This window comes from Saccostrea echinata, unplaced genomic scaffold (genome assembly GCF_033153115.1).
Source record: "Saccostrea echinata isolate AGI-Se365-2 ecotype Australia unplaced genomic scaffold, CSIRO_AGI_Sech_v1 ptg000018l, whole genome shotgun sequence".
In the NCBI taxonomy this organism is placed as follows: Eukaryota; Metazoa; Mollusca; class Bivalvia; order Ostreida; family Ostreidae; genus Saccostrea; species Saccostrea echinata.
In genome coordinates, this window is record NW_026889767.1 from 2,282,255 (window position 1) to 2,303,614 (window position 21,360).

At 30.5% G+C, this 21,360-nt stretch overlaps 1 protein-coding gene across 1 annotated transcript in view; it reads left to right on the forward strand.

The window, feature by feature from the left end:
- Positions 1–11,655: 11,655 nt before the first annotated feature.
- Positions 11,656–21,360, forward strand: part of LOC133189389 (receptor-type tyrosine-protein phosphatase kappa-like) — a 326,872-nt gene continuing 317,167 nt past the window's right edge. Inside the window, exons 1-13 of the mRNA XM_061324769.1 lie at positions 11,656–11,714; positions 12,473–12,546; positions 12,644–12,680; positions 13,499–13,596; positions 14,818–14,946; positions 15,270–15,415; positions 16,313–16,448; positions 16,669–16,809; positions 17,533–17,626; positions 17,812–17,885; positions 18,081–18,215; positions 18,366–18,491; positions 18,716–18,873. Coding sequence (XP_061180753.1) covers positions 11,681–11,714; positions 12,473–12,546; positions 12,644–12,680; positions 13,499–13,596; positions 14,818–14,946; positions 15,270–15,415; positions 16,313–16,448; positions 16,669–16,809; positions 17,533–17,626; positions 17,812–17,885; positions 18,081–18,215; positions 18,366–18,491; positions 18,716–18,873 — 1,382 coding nt within the window. The 5' untranslated portion in view covers positions 11,656–11,680. The remainder of the gene's footprint in view (positions 11,715–12,472; positions 12,547–12,643; positions 12,681–13,498; positions 13,597–14,817; positions 14,947–15,269; positions 15,416–16,312; positions 16,449–16,668; positions 16,810–17,532; positions 17,627–17,811; positions 17,886–18,080; positions 18,216–18,365; positions 18,492–18,715; positions 18,874–21,360) is intronic.

Here is a 21,360-nt window from a genome sequence, read left to right on the forward strand (position 1 = left end):
GAAAATGAATTACTAATTTATTGCGTCTTGTGTAGCACGAATGGCATGTAAATATTTATTTATTTATTTATTTATTTATTTATTTATTTATTTATCTGTTTATTTATTTATTTCTTTGTTTATTGATTTTACTAATTCATATATCTGTTTATTTGTTAATTTGTCTGCTTATTTATCTATTCTTTTTTCTCCATTTATAGATTTATTTTTTATTCAATCTATCTATTTAATTTATTTATTTGTTTTATTTAATTATCAATAAACAAATGGATTTATTTAAAATTTTTATTTATTTATTTTATTTTATTTAATTTAAAAATTTTAATTTATTTATTATTTTTTGTAGCAAAGTAAAAGAAGCAAATTAATTAATATTGATTAATAATAATAATTAATATTGATTAATTAAATTCAATTCATTTTGTGTAGTTCTTCATATACAGTGTCCGGGTAAAACAAATTTGCTTCAAACTAATTTTTAAGCATATTCAAATTACTTTTAATTCTTTTAATTTCATGATGGGTATCAAAATCATCGTCTTATTACACACAATCTGAATCTGGAATTTGTTTTTTTTTTTTTTTTTTTTTTTTTTGTTTTTTTTTTTTTTTTGTTTTGTTCCCTTTTACTTTTGGTAAAATAAAAATTTCCTCAAAAACTTGTCACGGTTGTGAAAGAAATAACACCTGCAGAGTGGATACAGTGGTGCTGCCACAGAATAAACAGTATACAGTGGTCAGTCAAAAGAACAATAGGTGTCTGATCTGTGTACCCAGAGTCACTGGTCAACGATCAACAGCTCAGAATTACTTTCACAACCGAACAGTTTTTGAGGAACATTTCTATTTTTTGTAGCAAAGTAAAAGAAGCAAACAAATTCCGAATTCAGATTGTGTGTAATAAGACGATTATTTTGATACCCATCATGAAATTAAAAGAATTAAAAGAAATGTAAATATGAATAAAAATAGTTTGAAGTATCGTTTGTTTTTCCATAAAACTGTTTATGGGGAACTACACAAATAAATAGGAATTGAAAAAATTAATTAATTAAAATGATAACAAAATAAATAAAGAAAGAAATAACATTACTTAATTAATAATTGAATAAAACAAATATTTAAAAGCAAAGAAATGAATATATTAAATAAATAAATAAAACAGATAGATAAAAAATAAATAAATAGAAAACTATACAAGAAAATAAGTTTAAAAAATAAATAAAAATATTGATTTTGTACATAATAATGTGTTTGAAGTATCTTTAGTAAATTTATTAATTTATTTGAATTAAATTTATTGATGTATCTTTTTTATTTATGTCTTTGACCATTTATTTATCTATTTATTTTTTCATTCATTAATTAATTATATCTATCAAATTTATTTTTACGTATTTGTTTTATTTAATTTTTAATAAATAAATTTATTTATTTAAATTATTTATTTATTTTATTTTATTTATTTCCTTTATTTCAATTTATTGATTAATTTTTATTTAATTCAATTTGTGTAGTTTTTCACTAACAGTCTCCGGGTAAAACAAATATGCTTCAAACTGTTTTTTAAAGTATATTCAAATTACTTTAACTCTTTTAATTTCATGATGGGTATCAAAATCATCGTCTTATTACACACAATTTGAATCTGGAATTTGTTTTATTATTCCCTTTTACTTTGGTAAAATAAAAATTTCCTCAAAAACTTGTCACGGTTATGAAAGAAATAACACCTGCAGAGTGGATACGGTCGTGCTGCCACAGAATAAACAGTGTACAGTGGTAGTCAAAAGAACAATAGGTGTCTGATCTGTGTACCCAGAGTCACTGGTCAACTATCAACAGCTCGGAACTTCTCTCACAGCCATGACAGTTTTTAAGGAACATTTTTTATTATTTTTTTTTACCAAAGTCAAAGAAGCAATAAAACAAATTCCGAATTCAGTTTGTGTGTAATAAGACAATTATTTTGATACCCATCATGAAATTAAAAGAATTAAAAGAAATGGAAATATGAATAAAAATAGTTTGAAGCATCGTTTGTTTTTCCATAAGACTGTTTATGGGGAACTACAAAAATAAATAGGAATTGAAAAATTAATTAATTAAAATAAAATGAATCAACAAAATAAAGAAAGAAAGGAATAACATTAATTAATTAATTAATTAATGATTGAATAAAACAAATATCTAAAAAAAAAAAAAAAAAAAAAGAAATGAATAGATTAAATAAATAAATAGACTGATAGATAAAAAAAAAAAATAGGAAGATATACAAAGAAATAAGTAAAACAATAAATAAAAATATTGATTTTGTATCTAATTATTTGTTTGAAGTATATTCAGTAAATTTATTCATTTATTTGAATTAATTTTATTGATGTATCTTTTTTATTTATGTCTTTGACCATTTATTTATCTATTTATTTTTTCATTCATTAATTAATTATATCTATCAAATTTATTTTTACGTATTTGTTTTATTTAATTTTTAATAAATAAATTTATTTATTTAAATTATTTATTTATTTTATTTATTTCCTTTATTTTAATTTATTGATTAATTTTTATTTAATTCAATTTGTGTAGTAATTCATAAACAATCTTCGGGTAAAAAAAAATAGCTTCAAACTATTTTTTAAGCATATTCAAATTACTTTTAATTCTTTTAATTTCATGATGGGTATCAAAATCATCGTCTCCTTACGCACAATCTGAATCTGGAATTTGTTTTATTGTTCTCTTTCACTTTGGTAAAATAAAAATTTCCTCAAAAACTTGTCACGGTTATGAAAGAAATAACACCTGCAGAGTGGATACGGTCGTGCTGCCACAGAATAAACAGTGTACAGTGGTCAGTCAAAAAAACAATAGGTGTCTGATCTGTGTACCCAGAGTCACTGGTCAACTATCAACAGCTCGGAACTACTCTCACAGCCATGACAGTTTTTAAGGAACATTTTTTATTATTTTTTTTACCAAAGTCAAAGAAGCAATAAAACAAATTCCGAATTCAGTTTGTGTGTAATAAGACAATTATTTTGATACCCATCATGAAATTAAAAGAATTAAAAGCAATGTAAATATGCTTAAAAGATACTTTGAAGCATATTTTGTTTTACCTTACGACTGTTTATGCGAAACTCACAAATAAATTGAATAAAATAGAATTAATTAATTAAAATAAAATGAATTAAAAACTAAATAAATATATAATATGTATCAATTAATTAATAATTCAATAAGGAAAATATATCTAAAAAGAAATATATGAACAGATTTAATTAATAAATTAGTCAATAAATGAATAAAACAAATAAATAAATAAATACATGTGGATATATAGATAAACATATAAATAAATATAAATATATTTACTTGCCATTCATAACAAGACTCAATAAATTGTAATTTATTCTTTTCAAAGTAACTGGCATTTATTCTCCATAAAATTTATCTAAAAGCTACATGTAGTAAACTAAAACAATCAAATACAATCACATTAAGAAATAAATTTCTCAAGATATTCAAACTAATAACAATTGACTAAATATATATTTTCACAAAACTTAAGAATTGCCAAGAGTAACGTATTTCTCACAAGTAAATAGCAACAAAACATATTTTAACTCTTTTTCCTGGTCAAAATGAATGTCAGGGGACGACAGGGGGTTGGCAGGGTGGTCAGGGACTTAGTCAGGGGACATCAGGGAGTTGACAGGGACGTCAGGGAATGTCAGGGGACATCAGGGGGTTAGACAGTGGTAACAGGGGCAAAGTCAGGGGACGTCAGGGAGTAGACAGGGTAGTCAGGGACAACGACAGGGGATCATAGGAGAAAGTCAGGGGGAGACAGGAAAATGTCAGGGACAGACAGGGGAACGTCAGGGGATTTTTTGGAATCTAAGGGGAAAATCATTACAGTAGTGCTTTTACTCAAACTTCCTTAAACTACCATTTAGAAAGAAAACTTCGATGTGTAGTGCTTATGAAGTTCTTTGAATCATACAAATTAAATGCGAATCAATTTCCATAAAAAGTATCTTTTTTTTTCAATTTCAAAATTGAAAATGTTTAAATAAAAATAATAAGTATTTCTTCGATGTTTACTTCCTTTTTCGACATGGCTCTTCTGAAAAGGGTTTGCTGGATTTTTCTACTCGGATTTATTTGTTGCTATGGTATGAAATTTACAAATCTCCTCTTATCAAATTTTAAGCAGTAATTTGATTTTTAATTGCTTGTGTACTCTCTCTGAGAAAGAGTCTAAAACAAATCAAGTAAAGAGTTTGTTTACATTTTATGATCGGAGATGAAAAATATTTTCAATTGATGTTATAGTTTCTCCTCGGAAGGATGTTAAAAACATTATTCATTCAAAATCAACACTGTACTACATTTCCTCAAATGTTGCAGTGACCTCTCTCTCTCTCTCTCTCTCTCTCTCAATGATCATAAACAGCTTAAATATTGACACTTCTTTTTATATTGATCATTCACATTCTTTTCCGATTGTTCTAAAAATTGTTCTTCCTCCGCTTTTGATTGAAGATCAATTGTGGAATTGTTAAAGTTTTAACTTCCTTGTATGTGGTACATGTATATGTAATTTTGGCGGGAAAACAGGTTTGACTTTGGCCTTAGAAAATAAATTGTTGGCATCATTTGTGTTGAATGAAACACATGGAGCTGTTTTGTGTGAAAAAGGTGCTTATCTATTACATGTACGAAAAAAAATGGTAGAAAAGAAAGGCTATTTTTGCTTTAGAGGATTTTTAATAAACAAATAATGTGATTGGAAGTTAAGAAAAACAGATTTTGTGGAAAGATATTTTAAACATACATGTATAATTCAAAGAGTGTTTGGACATGAGACTTTTGAAAGAAACATTAATGCTAAATTAAATAAATAAGAATAATATCAAGCCACTTGAATCTCTTAGTTGATTTTTTTTACTGTTTTTGCCGTTTGTTGGTTTCTATCAATCGTACACTTTAAAAATCTCTAAAGACTCTGCACTAAATTCCACAGTTTATATTGTAGGATCTAGGAATTAAGGGAAATAAGATTTTTGTGAATTCTTTGTTCATGGCCTTGAAAGGTGTTAAACCATACATTATTGCGGTATTCAATCATTTCCTTTATACATATATTCATGGATGTTAAGAAGGCAAATGGTTGGCATTATAATATCGATGAGCCATTTACAAACTTTTTCATGTTCATAATCCTGGGTTTCAAAGGGTGAATTTCTTAATGTCAGTAAATCACAACTCTAAATAACCGTTTAATAAGTAATTAAGAGTAATTATGGGGAAATGACATCAAAAAAAAAAAAAAAAAAAAAAAAAATTCACGATAACACATGTTTATGCAACGTTATATTGTCAATTACAGTCAAACATTGTTATTTTGAACTCGACGGGGCCGAGCTTTAAATCGAGTTCAAAACGATAATTCCCTAAAGAATGTTTCAGGTAAAATAATGGTAGCTCAGTCGGTAGAGCGCTCATTCTGTGATCAGAAGTCGTGGGTTCAAATTCAAACCCGGGCAGCACAGGCCTAAGTCGATAAAAATAAGTGGGAACCATTTCTTCATCAAGCGCCGCGGTACTTTGAAGTGAAAATTGCAGGTCTTTCGGATGAGACCTTAACAACCGAGGCCACGTGTCACAGCAGATGTTGGTACGATAAAGATCCCTCACTGCTCCATGGCCCTTAGTGAACAGGAAGTAAAACAACAATTAATCAATTAATCAATCAGCAAACATGCATATATATCTTTATTTTTTCTTTTACAGAGAACTTGAGCAGAAAATCTGGTACAATTGTTTCACAAAGTTCAACGTACAATTTCACTTTAAGAGGAGAGCATATTTACCGATATGCAACTTATGCTAATGATGGAAAATTTGGGACGAAAGAGGACAACTGCTCCCATACTGCTCCTGGGCATGATAAGGCGTGGTTTCAAGTTGATCTTGGTGCACCTTATACCTTAAAATCTATCAACATCACTTACAGAGATGAAGGTTTGAGATTACAAATGCAAAGACTCAGTTTGATGAAGGAGCCTAAATCTAAAGCTATTTATACGGAGAGTAAACATTAAGCATTAAGCTAATACAGTAAACCTCAGTTATGAGGAATTCATGTTGACCTTAAACTTTGCTTGGTTATAGCCGAGATTCTTTATATCCGTATAAGAAACATAGTGAAATGTCTTTTAAGGGAGCCATAAAACGTTTCTTCCAATCGAAATTTCTTAACAAGCGAGTTCGTTATAACCGAGAGATTTACTTTATATAGATCGTATGTCAAGAAATAAAAAAAAAACAGCATAGCATAAAACAGTTTTTACGTCAACAAAATTTATTCAACCTATGAAATTTTCAATTTTATCTTAAGAATTTTTCATGTCAACAAACTCTAGCCTCTAACTGACATTTAAAGATCTTATATTAAATTACATCGAGCCAACCTTCTTTTAAGATTACAGAAACAACTGATGTATTTGAAATAGAATTTTTATTTTTAACAGGTAATGGACTTTCAAATACAATGCCGTTTTATGTACTGAACAGATATATTTACTTATTCATTTTATTCTTTTTTTCTTGATTGTTAAAAACAAAATTACTGAAGAATTAAGAGGGGGGGGGGGGCTAAAATTGCATTGCATTTAAGGATAATATGTAATGAAAAGATACTATTTTTAGGGCCGGGTAAATGGAGACCGTATAGATTCCGACACTTTTACCTCGATGTTGCCAATGTATCCGCAGCAATTTCTTCAACAGCAGAAAGATTTCGATGTTACAAGGATAATACCCCTGATGGTGTTATACCTCCAAACATGACTGACATTACTTGTAGAAAAACAGCGAGATATGTTATTGTTGAAACTACCTATGACGCACCTAATGATACAAACACAGGAGCTATTCTAGAAATATGCGAAATAGAGGTTTTTGGTTAGAAGTTATTTTATACATTTATGCTTAAGTGAATCTATTCTTGAAAACAAAATTAAATGTTTCAGGATTGCACCCTCTTATAAGGGTTTGATGAAAACATTTTACATTTTTGTCTAGGTTGCATGTTTTAAACTAAAAAAAATGTACTTTTTAGGAGATATTAATAGTAAAAAATATTTTAAAGAATATAATCCTAGTATAATTTATATTCTTCGTTGTAGGGTGTCCACTTCATAGTTATGGTGATAATTGTCAACCATGTGGAGATTGCAAATACTGTGATATTGATCTCGGATGTTGTAAGATTTCCGCTTTTTGACCTGAAAACCCTGTTTCAGTATGAAAAAAACACACCGATAACCTATTTTTTTTTATACAAAAAAAAAAAAAAAAAAAAAAAAAAAAAAGGGTAATATCTGAACCACTTTTGCTTAAAATTACATACAAATCAATATGTATTACGAAATAGTCAGACTGAGTTTAGTATTTCTAGTCGTAGTATCAAAATTTCACTGCCCATCTTTAACTTTTTCCCGTGTTAAATTCATATAAATTTCTTGTGTTTTTATTCTAGTACATGCATGTTAAGTTAATTTTACAATACAGTTTGTCCACCTGGATATTATGGGACCTCCTGTATTCAATGCAGCAACAATTGCCAAGGCAATTCTTGTAATAGGAACGATGGTACATGCGACAAGGGATGCATTCAGGGATATCATGGGAACATGTGCAGTATTGCATGTAGTACAAACTGTCGAGATCGCTCATGCATTCAAAATGGAAGTTGCAAGTATGGATGTATCAATGGATTTTATGGATCCTTTTGTAATAATTCATGCAGTAGTTACTGTGAAAACGTCTGTAGTCAGGATAATGGCGATTGTACCTGCATTGAAGGATGGGCACCTCCGAAATGTGATCGTAAGTATACAATTACAGTGTATGATATATTTTGCTACGGATTCTTTACAACATTAACACATAGACATATAAAGCAACCACTAAAACAAATGAAAGAGGGGCATTTTACTAGTTTATAGGATTTTTATTACTGTTCGCAAAGTTGGTCAGCACATTCTTTCTTTGCAGATTGAATAATTTTCAATTGGAATAGATATTATTTTTTTAACCATTAGTTCTTTTTCTACGACCTGTACATTTCTTTTACATTTAGCAAATGTAAACTGCCTTTTTTTTAATTAAATAAAGATTTTTTTCGGAACATTGTCTTCATGTTAAGTGATATTTGTAGCTATAATCATGGAAGTAGTCATTGAGAGAAACAACAAAAACAATTTAAAAAAGAAACCATGAAGCATTAATTTATAGTTTTGAACAGATTACAAAAGATTATATGTAATTTCATACATCATTTTTTCAGGACAATATTTTATTATGGAACTTCTCTGCAATTGTTATATATTTTCACATTTCTCTTCCTTTAGATTGCGATTCAACATACTATGTTAAACGCTGCGAACACAGATGCAGTGATAAATGCCAAAATAGACTGTGTGACACAAATACGGGCGACTGTTTATCATGCAGCTTAGAAAAATATGGTAACCAGTGTCAACATAACTGTACGAATTGTGATAACAATGGTTGTGCTTCATCAACAGGTGTTTGTTATATGAATTGTGTTCCTAGTTTTTGGGGAAATATGTGTGATAAGCCCTGTGGAAAATGCATGCCATTCAATCAGCAAGTAACGTGTGATAAAAATAATGGTAATTGTGATCAAGCGTGTGAAGCAGGGTATTATGGAGACAAATGTAGTATGGCTTGCAGTCATAATTGTATTGAAAAGTCGTGTTCACGCCATGGCGGTACATGCGACAAAGGTTGCAGAAAAGGGTACTTTTTAAGTGATTGTACAAGACCATGCCCTCAAAACTGTAAAATTAACATTTGTAGTAGAGACAATGGACTATGCACAGAAGGGTGTCAAAGCGGATATTTTGGAAATAATTGCAACATGTCTTGTTTAAGGTCAGATTTTTGCTTGTACAACTCATGTCACCAAGGAAATGGGACTTGCAACCAGGGATGTGTAGTTGGATGGCTGGAGCCCCACTGTAACGGTAATGTATTTTTAAACATTCTGAAGATCAGAAGTGATGGAAAGAATTATAAAGTAAGGACTTGTTACCTGAATTTTATATGGCATATGTAATAACATGCTCGATACACGGTTAACACGAAAAACTCTGTAGGAAAGGCTGTAAAAACGATTTGAAAACGGTTCTCACACGTTTTGTACAAGATTCATACACGCTTTAGCCTCGATCTGGATTTTCAATTCCAAATCCCTCGGATATCAATTAAGCTATTCCATGTGTAATCATCTCTCTACAATTTTTTATCGTTAGAGTCTAAATTACGCACTGATCAAATTAATTTTTCAAAGTAAAACTCAATCCTTATAGTTGCATGTCATTTAGGTAGTGATTGACAAGATGAAATGACTGACAAGTTCCAAGTTACTTGCTTTTGTAAATGAACTTAATCACGATTGTAAAAAGACAGTTAAAGACGCATTAACATTCCAAAATATTTTAAAGGGATGCATCCAGCACGCCCACTAAACAAAAGAATTTAAGTTTTAAGTAATTAGGCTATATGATAAGAAACTCACGCTTGACACAAATACAGAGTGTTTTTGTTTTTATTTAAACCTGAACCCCCACCCTCTTCACTGTAGTTATTGAATCTAAGTTATATAACGCTATGCTCGTCAGTGCTTGACAATTATAAGTATTTTTTTTGACATGGAAATCAACCAGTATTATTTGTTGACTGTATATGACGCATCGTTCCATATTGTTTCATTATCTAGATTTTCATTTGCATTTTAAAAAAGTAAAAAAAAAAAATAAAATAAAGATTGAGATTGAGTACTCTTTCTTAAAAATATCATCAGGATCGCTTAACATTTTTAGTTCATAAAAATGACTATAAAATTGCTGTATACATAATAAATTATGTTTTGCAGATGTTACGCCCATCTTTACTTTTATAGAAAAAAAGTAAACAAATGTACACTACTTCTACATTTCGCTTTGTTGTTCCAGTGACTTTTACAATTTTATCTTTAACTACCACCAGTATGATACACTTGAGCAATGATGATCACAAACAACACATTGTTGCATCTTGATCCATCGATTGCCATATTTAAATGAAATAAGTTCCCATAAGATCCTACTTGTTTCTCACACGATTCTTGCGCGAAAGTCGCACGTTTCTAACACGCTTCTCGTACGCTTGCTACACGGTTTGCACAAAACGCAATGGGGATTACACGAAACGCTTCATAATTTACCAGAAAAGCTACACTGTATACACAAAATGCTACACGGTTTGTGCACGAAAAGCAAACGAAAGTCAAACACCTTAGTGAGGTAGTAGCAAGTTTAAGGGTCAGTACTAATGAAACTTTCTTTTCAATACATGTACCTTGAACCAAAAATATAATATCATTACTGTGTGAATGGCCTGTTGTTCCGTTATATCAGACTGCTTTTGTCCAGAATACCCCATATTAAACAAGATTTATTTACCTTTTATCGTACCATCTGAATTCTTTTATTTTTTTTCACGTACGTGTCATATATGTATTTCTTTTTTAAAATTAATTTGATTGATCGTAAATTCCCAAGTGAAACAAAAAAAAAAAGCAAACAAAATATAAAGAATAAACTTTACCTGAAATGTAGTAAAATGTATTGCTTTATACATCACGCATACGCTTATTTTTTAAAGTCTCTGATAAGCCGATTGTTGACACGTTAAGCGGAGATGACTCTACAACGTTGATTGTTGCTGGAGCTGGTAGCATTGTGGGCATTGTTATTGTTATCATCATCGTCGTAGCATTACTAAGGTATTCAAATATTCCATAAGTAAATTAAATTGCAAACGATTTTTCATATAAAGTTAAAACATACAGTATTTAAAATATGAATATCTGATGAACTTTTTTTTTTCAATTGCTATAAGGATGCGACGTTCTAAAGAAGAAAATAAACATCGAAGGGTTACATACATGTACGAAACAAATGTACATGGCAACAATGGTATGAATAAAAATTTAACAATAAACCTATTATAAAAGAAAGAGTAAACATTCAGTAAAGATTTCAATTTTCACCAAGAAATATGCAAACTTATTCGAAGAGAAAGTCCTCTTTCTTTTTTGAAGAAATTTTGTGAAATTAAAGAAGCAAAGTATCAAGCGAGACCTTGAAACTCCTCTTTTCTAGAAAGCATCGGTAACATTAATTTTCAACAAGTTTTAGTTGAAAGAGAAGACGAAACTGAGGAACCATATGAAGAGAATCCTGAAGAGGCAGTTTATTATAACAATCTTACCTCTGCACGAGACATATTAGTATCAGACCTCCACAGCATCATAAAACACAAAGAAGCCAATGAAAACGAAGGATTTATCAAAGAATTCAAGGTTCATCTTTTGTTGCATATATACATACATGTACATGGTTAAATTGCATTATGTCTTCGACATATATCAATGTTATTTGTGTACAGATGCTTAAGCGATGTTTTCCTCGAGGTTTTATATTGATATTTTTGTACATTTGTTGTATATGGAGTAATTATTAATAAAACATCTTTATTACAGACTCTTCCTTACGGACAAAGGTTCGATTGCCACACGGCCAAACTGGAGGAAAATATGCCAAGGAACAGATTTAAAACAACTTTTCCGTGTGAGTTGTTTAATATAGAGTTATATTTTAAATTTCTCAGTGGGTATCTTCCATTTAAATTGAGCACATGTTATCAAAACAAAAAAACCATCAGGATTAGACACAGGTTCAAAAAATCTCCGAATACATCAATTAAAAAAAGCCATAAGTTAATCTAAGCATATATGGAATAAAAAGGAGATTGCTCATAATATTCAAATTTAATGTGGTCACTCTTCTTAAAATATCCTAGTTCTCTATGATAACTAATGTGTTTTTTAAGAAGAGAGATCACATTTAATTTGAATATAATGAGTAATTCTTTTCTACAAAATTTACAAAAAAACATGAATGCTCAGAAAAATTAGCATTTTTGTAAAGTTTTTTAACTGCGTTGCAAAGGGGTAAGGGCGTTTGCTCCAGAGTCGCGGAGTAAGACGTTAATCCTTACGATCCTTAATTATGTCGCTGATTCGAATCCACTGTGTGACACAAAACCGGGTCTTGGGATTAGATCGTATAAATCAAGGTCCCGTGTCGCATTATGTGGTGAAACGAAAAAGATCCCCCACTGCTCCAAGACCGTTAGTGCCGAGTACAAGTGAAAAATTGCAGTCCTTCACCGGCTGGAAGTGACGTCTCAATATGAGTGAAAAAAATTCAGAAGGACGTTAAACAAACGAACAAAAGCATTTTTAACATCAGAGAAGGAAAAATACGTTTACTTATTCTACTTAAAAACAATTCAAGAAATTGATTATTGTCTTTTTCCTCTTCAGATGACCACTCAAGGGTTATTTTGGAAACAAGTGACGACTTTGCATCAGATTACATCAATGCGAACTATATTGGAGTATGATGCTAATGTATTAAGTTTGTAGTATTGTAATCGTTTATTACTGGGGAAATAAGATACAATTTCTAAATTCCTTTAAATTGTTTCCTTGTAGAATTCTGAAGGACACCGAGAATATATCGCATGTCAAGGTAAAAGATTTTTTACGATGAAAATTGTAAAATTACGTTTCAAACAAACAATATTTTGTTCGCTTGTTTAAAAAAAATCACGAAGATTTATCTTTTCATTTTGTATATTTGATCATCTTCGCTAGCCAAGGGTTTCTGATACGCTACTCTCCTCATAAACCCTTGGCATACGGTGCTGACAAAAGACGGGATTGTGGTAAGAATCATGATCACGTGACAAAAAGGTACGCACAGATTGCGTCATCGACAGAAATAAAAAGCGTATTTAAAAAAAAAATTGTTTTTAAAGAATAATTAACAAGAAGGTATCGAGTTATGTTAATTTGTTATTTAAACATGTAAAATGCAAATCTACATCTTCAGTATAGATTCTTAATCACATATTTTGCACGTAGCTTTAGATATTGGATGACACCATATAGCTATTCATAGAATGGCATGTTATCTTACGGATCATTGTTTACTTGCGTTTTACATTACCGATATTTAAGAGTCAAGATATATCCCGAACCCAAAAATCGTCATTTACAAAAAAACAATTGCTGATTGGTCGAACGATGTCGATCAACTCCAATCACAACTTGAGAAAAAAATCCCAACTTTTTTTAACACCGTATGCCAAGGGCTTATGAGGAGAGTAGCGTATCAGAAACCCTTGGCTAGCGAAGATGATATTTGATATACCCTAGAAAAAATCGAATGAAAAAAATCATTATTGTTGGGGTCGTAATGGTGTAGGGGAAATAAGTAGAGTGATGCGTATACTTGTTTCTTGTAGAATAAATATGTGTATATAATTACTTTACTATCTATTTAAGGTCCTCGTGTCAACACTCTGGTCGACCATTGGAGGATGATCTGGCAGGAGAACATAGAGTATATCGTGATGCTTACAAACCTCATAGAAGGACCAAAGGTTTGTTCAGAAAAGTTTTTTTTATGAATTATTCTTATTCTCTGCTACCGAACTTTTATCATACCCTTTGCACGTGCATTATATTAGTCTAGATCTGTACGCCAATAGGTCGGTAGCATTTTTCAGATTATTTAGGCGGAAATTGCTATTCACCTGCTTTTATGTCGGTATAATGTCTAATTTAATTTCAATATACTATTTCATTTACATGTTGTTGTTTTTTTCAAATTATGCTCTGAGGTATTTAATCGTTTATTGTTTTGTAAATATAGACACAGAAAACAATTTATATTTAAAACCAAAAAAAAATCTTACAATATTTAAGAATTGTTCTTTATGCCTTTGATAGTCTTAGATGTTCCTTTCCTGTATGCAATAATTTATGGTAAATACACCGAATTTAAACAAAGATAATCGTCGGGGATTGTAAAAAAAAAAAATTAACTACATATCTTCATCCGAACAAAACCAAATTTTTGATAACTCATCAGTTGGATATATATTTTTGGACAAAACTATCCAAGAAAATCAGATACATTCATGGTTGGTAATCTTCGAAAAAGGAATATTTAAAGGAGAGTCGGGTCTAAAATAAGTTTTTGATATTTCATTCATTTAATGGTCATTAATAAATTTTACCTGATACAGATATTTTGTATTTGATATATCCCCCAGAAAAAAAAAGAAAGAAAGAAATCAAAAGAAAAAGAAAAATTGAAATTTAAAATGAAATGTTTAAAATGTCATTTAAAAGAGAAAATGTCGGACAACTAATTCCATTGTAGAATAGAAGCATAATTAGAATATTAAACGCCAGACTTTGATTAAGACAAGACGATGCTTTTGATCGGCCTCGTATGAAGAAACATTCATTCATAGAAACCCTCCATTTCACTGCGAAAAAAAGATTTTGGTCGAAGAATTTTTACATTTCTAATATCCTGGTTATGATATGCCAAATTTTTACTTTGATAATTCAACAATGACCTATGTGCAAATCTCTGACAAAATAAAATTCTATGAAACGAAAGATAATAATTAAACTGTATCACATATACTATTATCTTATTGACACAATTACAATGAGGAAAGAATTTATCTAGACAATTTACCGTGTCTTGTCACTCTAAAATCTATGTTTGATGGATTCATGTAGCTTGGCTAGTTACCAGACTTACCAGGTAAGATGTTCATGCTCTATTATTTTCTTCCCTTTTTTAGGTGAAGTGCCATCAGTACTGGCCAGATCAAAACAAACATCTTGATGTCGATCCATTTTCTGTAACTCTTGTAGAAGAAAAGGTTTATGCATACTTTGTCGTAAGAAGAATGTCAGTGCGAAAAGAGAACGTACGTTGCTTATTACTGTCTTCAATAGATTATTTATCGTAGTTTTACATACAATATACTGTAGATTCTGGGGAAAAAAATTGGTATTTTAAGACATTTTCAAGAAAAATAGATTTACCATTCCAACAGGGAATTTAAGGAGATAGATCATTTAAAAAATGGTGAACGAAATGATATTTTATATTGTGGCCAGTCTTAGAATGGACCCATAAACCTACTGGTTTGCATACCCTGTCAAAAAAAGCAATAAGAATGTATAAGACAGACTTGAATTCACGAACTGACATTTTATGTCACAATTGCAATATTCTATGTTTATTCAGGTCACTAGGTCAAGGACGGTCGTACAGTTTCACTACACACAATGGCCAGATCACGGGACTCCTAATCCACTAGATCTAGTTGTTTTCCACAGACAGTTCCGACATAAAATGAAACCATCTCAACACCCAATTCTAGTGCACTGCAGGTTCGCGGATTTTTTCATCCAAAGCTGTCGAAACGATGGTTTGCATTGCATGGTTTGTTGCATAAATATGGATTTATGATGAGGCTCTAAAATTGGTGTGTTTTTTTTTTCAAATTATTTCGAAGATTCTACTTTTAGAATAAAGTGAAAAAGATTTTTACCTTCAAAATCTCAAGGGTGGTGGGGAGGGGAGCTAAAGTCAGTCTTTGCAGTAAATATTGTCAATCTTGAAGTTAAACAATAAAATGCTTCCTCTGGTTGTTAGTATAGAAATTCATGTCCCAGCTTTCACAGAAAAATGGATAAGCGTAAGCGTGTGATTTAATTTTTTCCGCTATACTTGCCACGTTAATTCCCATACTAACAAAGAAAGAGAGACATTTTACTGTTTTATTTATATCTATATAAATAATCATCAAAAGTATGATTAAGTAAGTTAAACATCGTATTAATGATATTAACGTTTCATTGATGGAAGAGCCACTGCTCAAGAAATCTATACAGGTGGTGTATTCTTAGCAACATTTACAGATTGATAAACGGCCATGTTTTTCTTAAGAAATAAAAGAGAGTATATTCACCGGATGTAAATATAATGATATCAATGTTTTTAATGCTATTAATGTTTTTTTTTTTTTTTTTTTTTTTTTTTTTTTTTTTTTTTTTTTTTTTTATTGATGTCCACTTATGTGAGGAATGATATTAATCTGTGTGGGGAAAAATGTCAGTCTGTGTGAGGAATGATATTAATGTTCTGAAGGAATAATGTCAATTTGTGTGAAGGATGTCTGTGAGGAATAATATCAATATGTATTATTTGAGCAATGATACATTATTAATGTTTCTAAGATATAATGTTAATCTGTGTGAGGAATAATGACATTTTAATTATTTTAGTGCTGGCATTGGTCGAACAGGTACTTTTATAGCCCTGGATGTGTTGTCTAGAAATGGAGTGAAGAAAGGAAAAATCAACGTTGTGGAGTATGTTAAAGCTATGAGAAAGGACAGGATGACAATGATACAAAATGCAGTAAGTTATCTTACATGCAAAACATAAATGAACATGATTGTTTAGAAATTTCATTAATGCTAATCCATTTTTGTATCTTTCAAAATTTCAGGAACTATGAACAAAAGCAAAATTTTAGGTTTCAAATATATTCTCCTGAATTATCATCACTATACATTTTCATATTATTTCTTGTATTTAAATCATGCAATAATATAATATGGCAATACCCTCTTTGTAGGAACAATATGCCTTTCTCTATCATGCATTATACGAGTTCTTCAGGCGAAAAGGGAAATTCATCGGAAAAGAGGATTTCGTTCAGCTATATGGAGATATGGAAAAGCAAGAAACAAGAAAACGTTGTACAGATGAGTTCAATGTAGGATCATAAAAAGATAAAGACTAGAAGACTAACATTTCAGTTATTTGTACATAATCAGCAAGATATGGTTAAATAGTCTTTTGATGCCTTTGTCATGTGTGACTCTTACCTTTAATGATTTATTTTACCCCCTCTTAAAAAGGTGGGGGTTATTTAGTAATGGGGATGTCCGTCTGTTACATTTGTGGACAGTCATCCCTTATCTGCAACTCCTCTTACTTCACCGAAAGCAATTTTATGAAACTCATAAAATCTCTATGATATAGTGGCATTGTGCATCTTCTATTTTACTTTTCGATCGGATACATATTTGGGGTATATCATAGCAAAAATGGATATTGCTATTCTCTCTGTATTATTCGTGGTACCCTTGTCTTAACTGCAAGTCCTATTACACAGCTATATAAAATTAAAATTTATATTTTTGCTAAATACAGATCTCTCTAAACCCCCGAATGAAAGCAAAGGAACTTTAACAAAATCTCATTTATATATGCCAAGAAATGTACTTTGCAATAACACGAAAATAGGAGTGGGGAAATCTTTCTTTTGTGAAATCAGTGCTCACAATACCTCTAGTTTCATCTAATTCTCATTACATTTGAAAAACTCCTTTAAGACGTATCAAGAGACAACCAAAAATTTTCAACTGATGGCATTCCATACCCTATGATAAAAAAAGGTACAAATTATCACCGAAAACTATACTATATTTTACAGGAACTTACAAGTTTGAGACCCTATTACAGTGACGATGATTTCAAAACTGGCAAGAAAAATCAAAACCTGAACATGACGAAGTCGGTTTTACCAGGTATTTGGGGGAAGGGGGTTAAAGGGATAAAAATGTAAGACAATATTTATAAAGAAAAAAAACACGCCTTTTTATAATATGCAGTATGCAAGCAAAATTGAAATAATATGTCTAGATATATCATAAATAGAAATATTTTTCTCAAACAAAAAAGAAAAAAAAAATTGTTAATTTATGTATTGTAGTTGAGCAATATCTCGTGTATTTGACATCCAATATTCATGGTCGAGAACCTTACTATAATGCAGTTTCTGCCTCGGTATGTATTGTCGTGATAAAGATAATCTGTCATTATCCATATAACTTACTTACTCGAACACCTTTACAGTAATATTTAATAAAGAATGATAATCATGGGTTCATCATTTTCTTGACCTCTTTATGTGAGTTTATAAACTTACTCTTGAACTTTTTTGTGCAAATAATAGCATGTTAATTTTTTTAATCAAAAAAGTCATTCAGCAGAGCCGAGGAGTTTATTTCTGCCCAACTTCCGGTAGCTGATGCTGCAGTTGATCTTATTCGTCTGTTGCTTGATCAGGAATCATCGTTCATGATTTCATTAAATCCTTTAGCTGATGTCAAAGAGGTAATAAAGAAAGTATTAAACATGACTTTCATGCATATTAAAAATTCAAAATCTTATTCAAGATAGTATTGGTAAGATAGTTGTATAATAAATAAATTACATAACATCAAAACCAAAATATGAGCTTTTACTTATCTTGCATTATTCAAGCTGAAAGACTGGGTGTCGGAAGATATACAAACTTTCAAACTAAATCCATATGAAATCACAAAGGATGAACAGAGGATACTATCTAAAGAAATACGAAAGACGACTTTACAGATTAAAGGGACAGAGGTTACTGTTTCTACAATCCTATTTCTTGTTACACCTAATATAAACCATTCTAATAAATGCATCAGAATGTTTCCAAGTATATCCAAGAAATAAATGCAGAAGAATTCCTTTGCATGAAAGGAAAATAACACTACAAAATTATACCTAAAAAGAAAGATTTTACTTTTATATGGAAAAATCTCAAATAAAATTCGTGTTTTGGCATTTTATTTGTTTATTTTCAGAAAAACACAAATACCCATAAAGTGCAAATCTTTGAATGCGCTAATTGGAAGTCTTCTGATAAAATTCCAGCTGAACCATCCACATTGACAAATTTAATCAAACAATTCAGCCTTGATCGTAAATCTGACACTGATGGGCATATAACGGTCATATCCAAGTAAGAATCATTCAAAATAAATTCAAAATATCATTTTTCTTTTCTTTCTACTATCCTTAGAACTGCTTTAAAAAAAAAGATGAGATTAAGATTTTCAGAGATTTTTCTTCATTTCAATGCTTAAGACAAATTAAAAATATTTTACTTAACGATTTAACAAAATGGTTTTACAGCTGTTGGATAATTTTTCTTTATTTAAAAAAAGAGATGGTGCCACCTGCTGTGGAGTGTTCTGTGCTGTATATAATGCAATAGAACAGCTAGAGATGGACGGCGAAGTTGATATGCTAACTATCGTACAGCAGCTTCAGATTCGGAGACCAGAAATGATATCAACAAAGGTTAAATTCACTGTATCATTTTAAAATACATGTATTTGATAACATCTTCTAATTTTATTATAAACACAGGTTAATTCAATTAATAAACAACGTTGAGAAACAGTTTTAATAAATAAAAAAAATTGTGTTATTGACAAACAGCTGTTAGAAAAACTGCCGGAAAGAAAGTGATGCATTATCAGAAAAAATCTTCTAAACCTGTTTATTTTACATGTATATAAATACTGCACAAATGAAAAGATCTTGGTTTTCAGTTAACTATGTGCTTTTGCTCTTTCAGGAAGAGTATGAATTCTGTTTCAAGGCTGTATGTAATTATCTGAGTATGGACAGTGTGTACGCAAATACCTGAAATACACACATTTCCTGGAATGCTAAGGGGAATAGAGACTATTTTTTATCAATATTGACTTTTTTCACTGTATAGTTTTCTACTGAAATATAGACATAATTGTAAATGAATATTTCTTTATCTATTGGAAATCATGCTTATATGAAAATGTTCATGTAAGTATCATAAAATCGTTATTTTTCCATATTTCTACGTTATTTGATTACATCACCCGATAGAAAGTCGTTGGGGGTAAGGTGGGGAGAAGGGATGGGGTTGGTTATACAATGATAGTGGTGTCTATCTAAACCTTCAGTACACTTGGGGATACCCATCTCTTATTTCTTACTCCTCCAATACTACTGAATAAAATTAAATGATACTTTCACAGAATCTTTTTAACATAGTTCCATTGTGGATCACTTATTTTAAGTTGTTTCGGGATTTCCTATAGCAAGTTGTGAACAGTGTCATTCTTTCTATAATTTTTTCTTTCTTTAATATTCTTCTCCAATAATATTATCACTGAATAAAATTTTATTAGACCTTCACAGAATTTTTTGCGTAGTTCAATTGTTCATCTCTTATTGTAGTTTCGATCGCACAATTATTTCGGGTTTCCCATAATAAATCGTGGGCACTGTCATTCTTTCCATAACATTGAGGGTATACCCATCCTTTATCTGCAACTTCTCCTATACAACTGATTAAAATTTAATGAAACGGTCACAGAACCTGTATTTTCATAGTTTCACTGTGCACCGCGTACATTTCGATCGGAAAAAATATATGGGCTTTTCCATAATAAAAAATGGTCACTGCCATCATTTCAAAATATTTGAGGTGATAATCTCTTTTCCACCACCCCCATACCACCCCCATACCTCCAGTACCAAATAATATAAATGGAATATTTATCATACAACGATCAAAGACTATAACTTAGACTCTATGTTATGAATCTATTTCCATACTAGGTACATTTACAAATCATTGTTTTAGTAATTGAAATACTGAGAAGTTTTATATACATCTTATATCAAGATAGAGTAATTTTGAATAAAATTTTCGAAAGGTGTGTGCGGTGATGTAATATTTTCTGATATAACATGCATGATGTAACATATTTGCTCGTTATTAGCAGACTTACGTTTCTATTTTGATAATATATTATGATAGAATGGAGCCTAAATATGAAGAAACATTGATGACAAATTTCATTTCATGAACAAAGGTCAACTAAATAATTAATATTTGAATGTGGCTTTATAGATCTTAAATTATTTGAATCTCCAATGTGCATTTACAAAACTGAAAGATTTGTGACCTCAGCTCTGATCAACATTTCGACGAAAGCGCCCAAATGGGACCGTCTAATATCTTCTTCAAGCAATCAACATCGAATATTATTTGTTTCTACCAAATATTACAGTTCTGTGCTATATTCATATTTATTTATTTTTTTTTTTGGGGGGGGGAGGGGGGGTGTAATTAAACAAACATGGAAGAAATAAAAAAGAATTGGTATTAACATATCTAAAGACTGATCTCTTTCAAAGGCCTTCATAATGTGGTATAAATCTCCGAATTACTAAGGTCATGGTGCCGGCGCTTGTACATTTGACCGGTTTTTGAAGCGCTCAGCGGAGAAATGAAACATGTCGGCAATCAGCCACAAGTTAACCGCCCTTAAACACGACTACACTTTCAGCTGGATGGACTGAAACAATTAAGTGCATCCTAAAAGGACGAAACACACATGTACAATATCAAATACCCATATTTGGGTATGAATCAGCCACCTTTCGGTGTTAA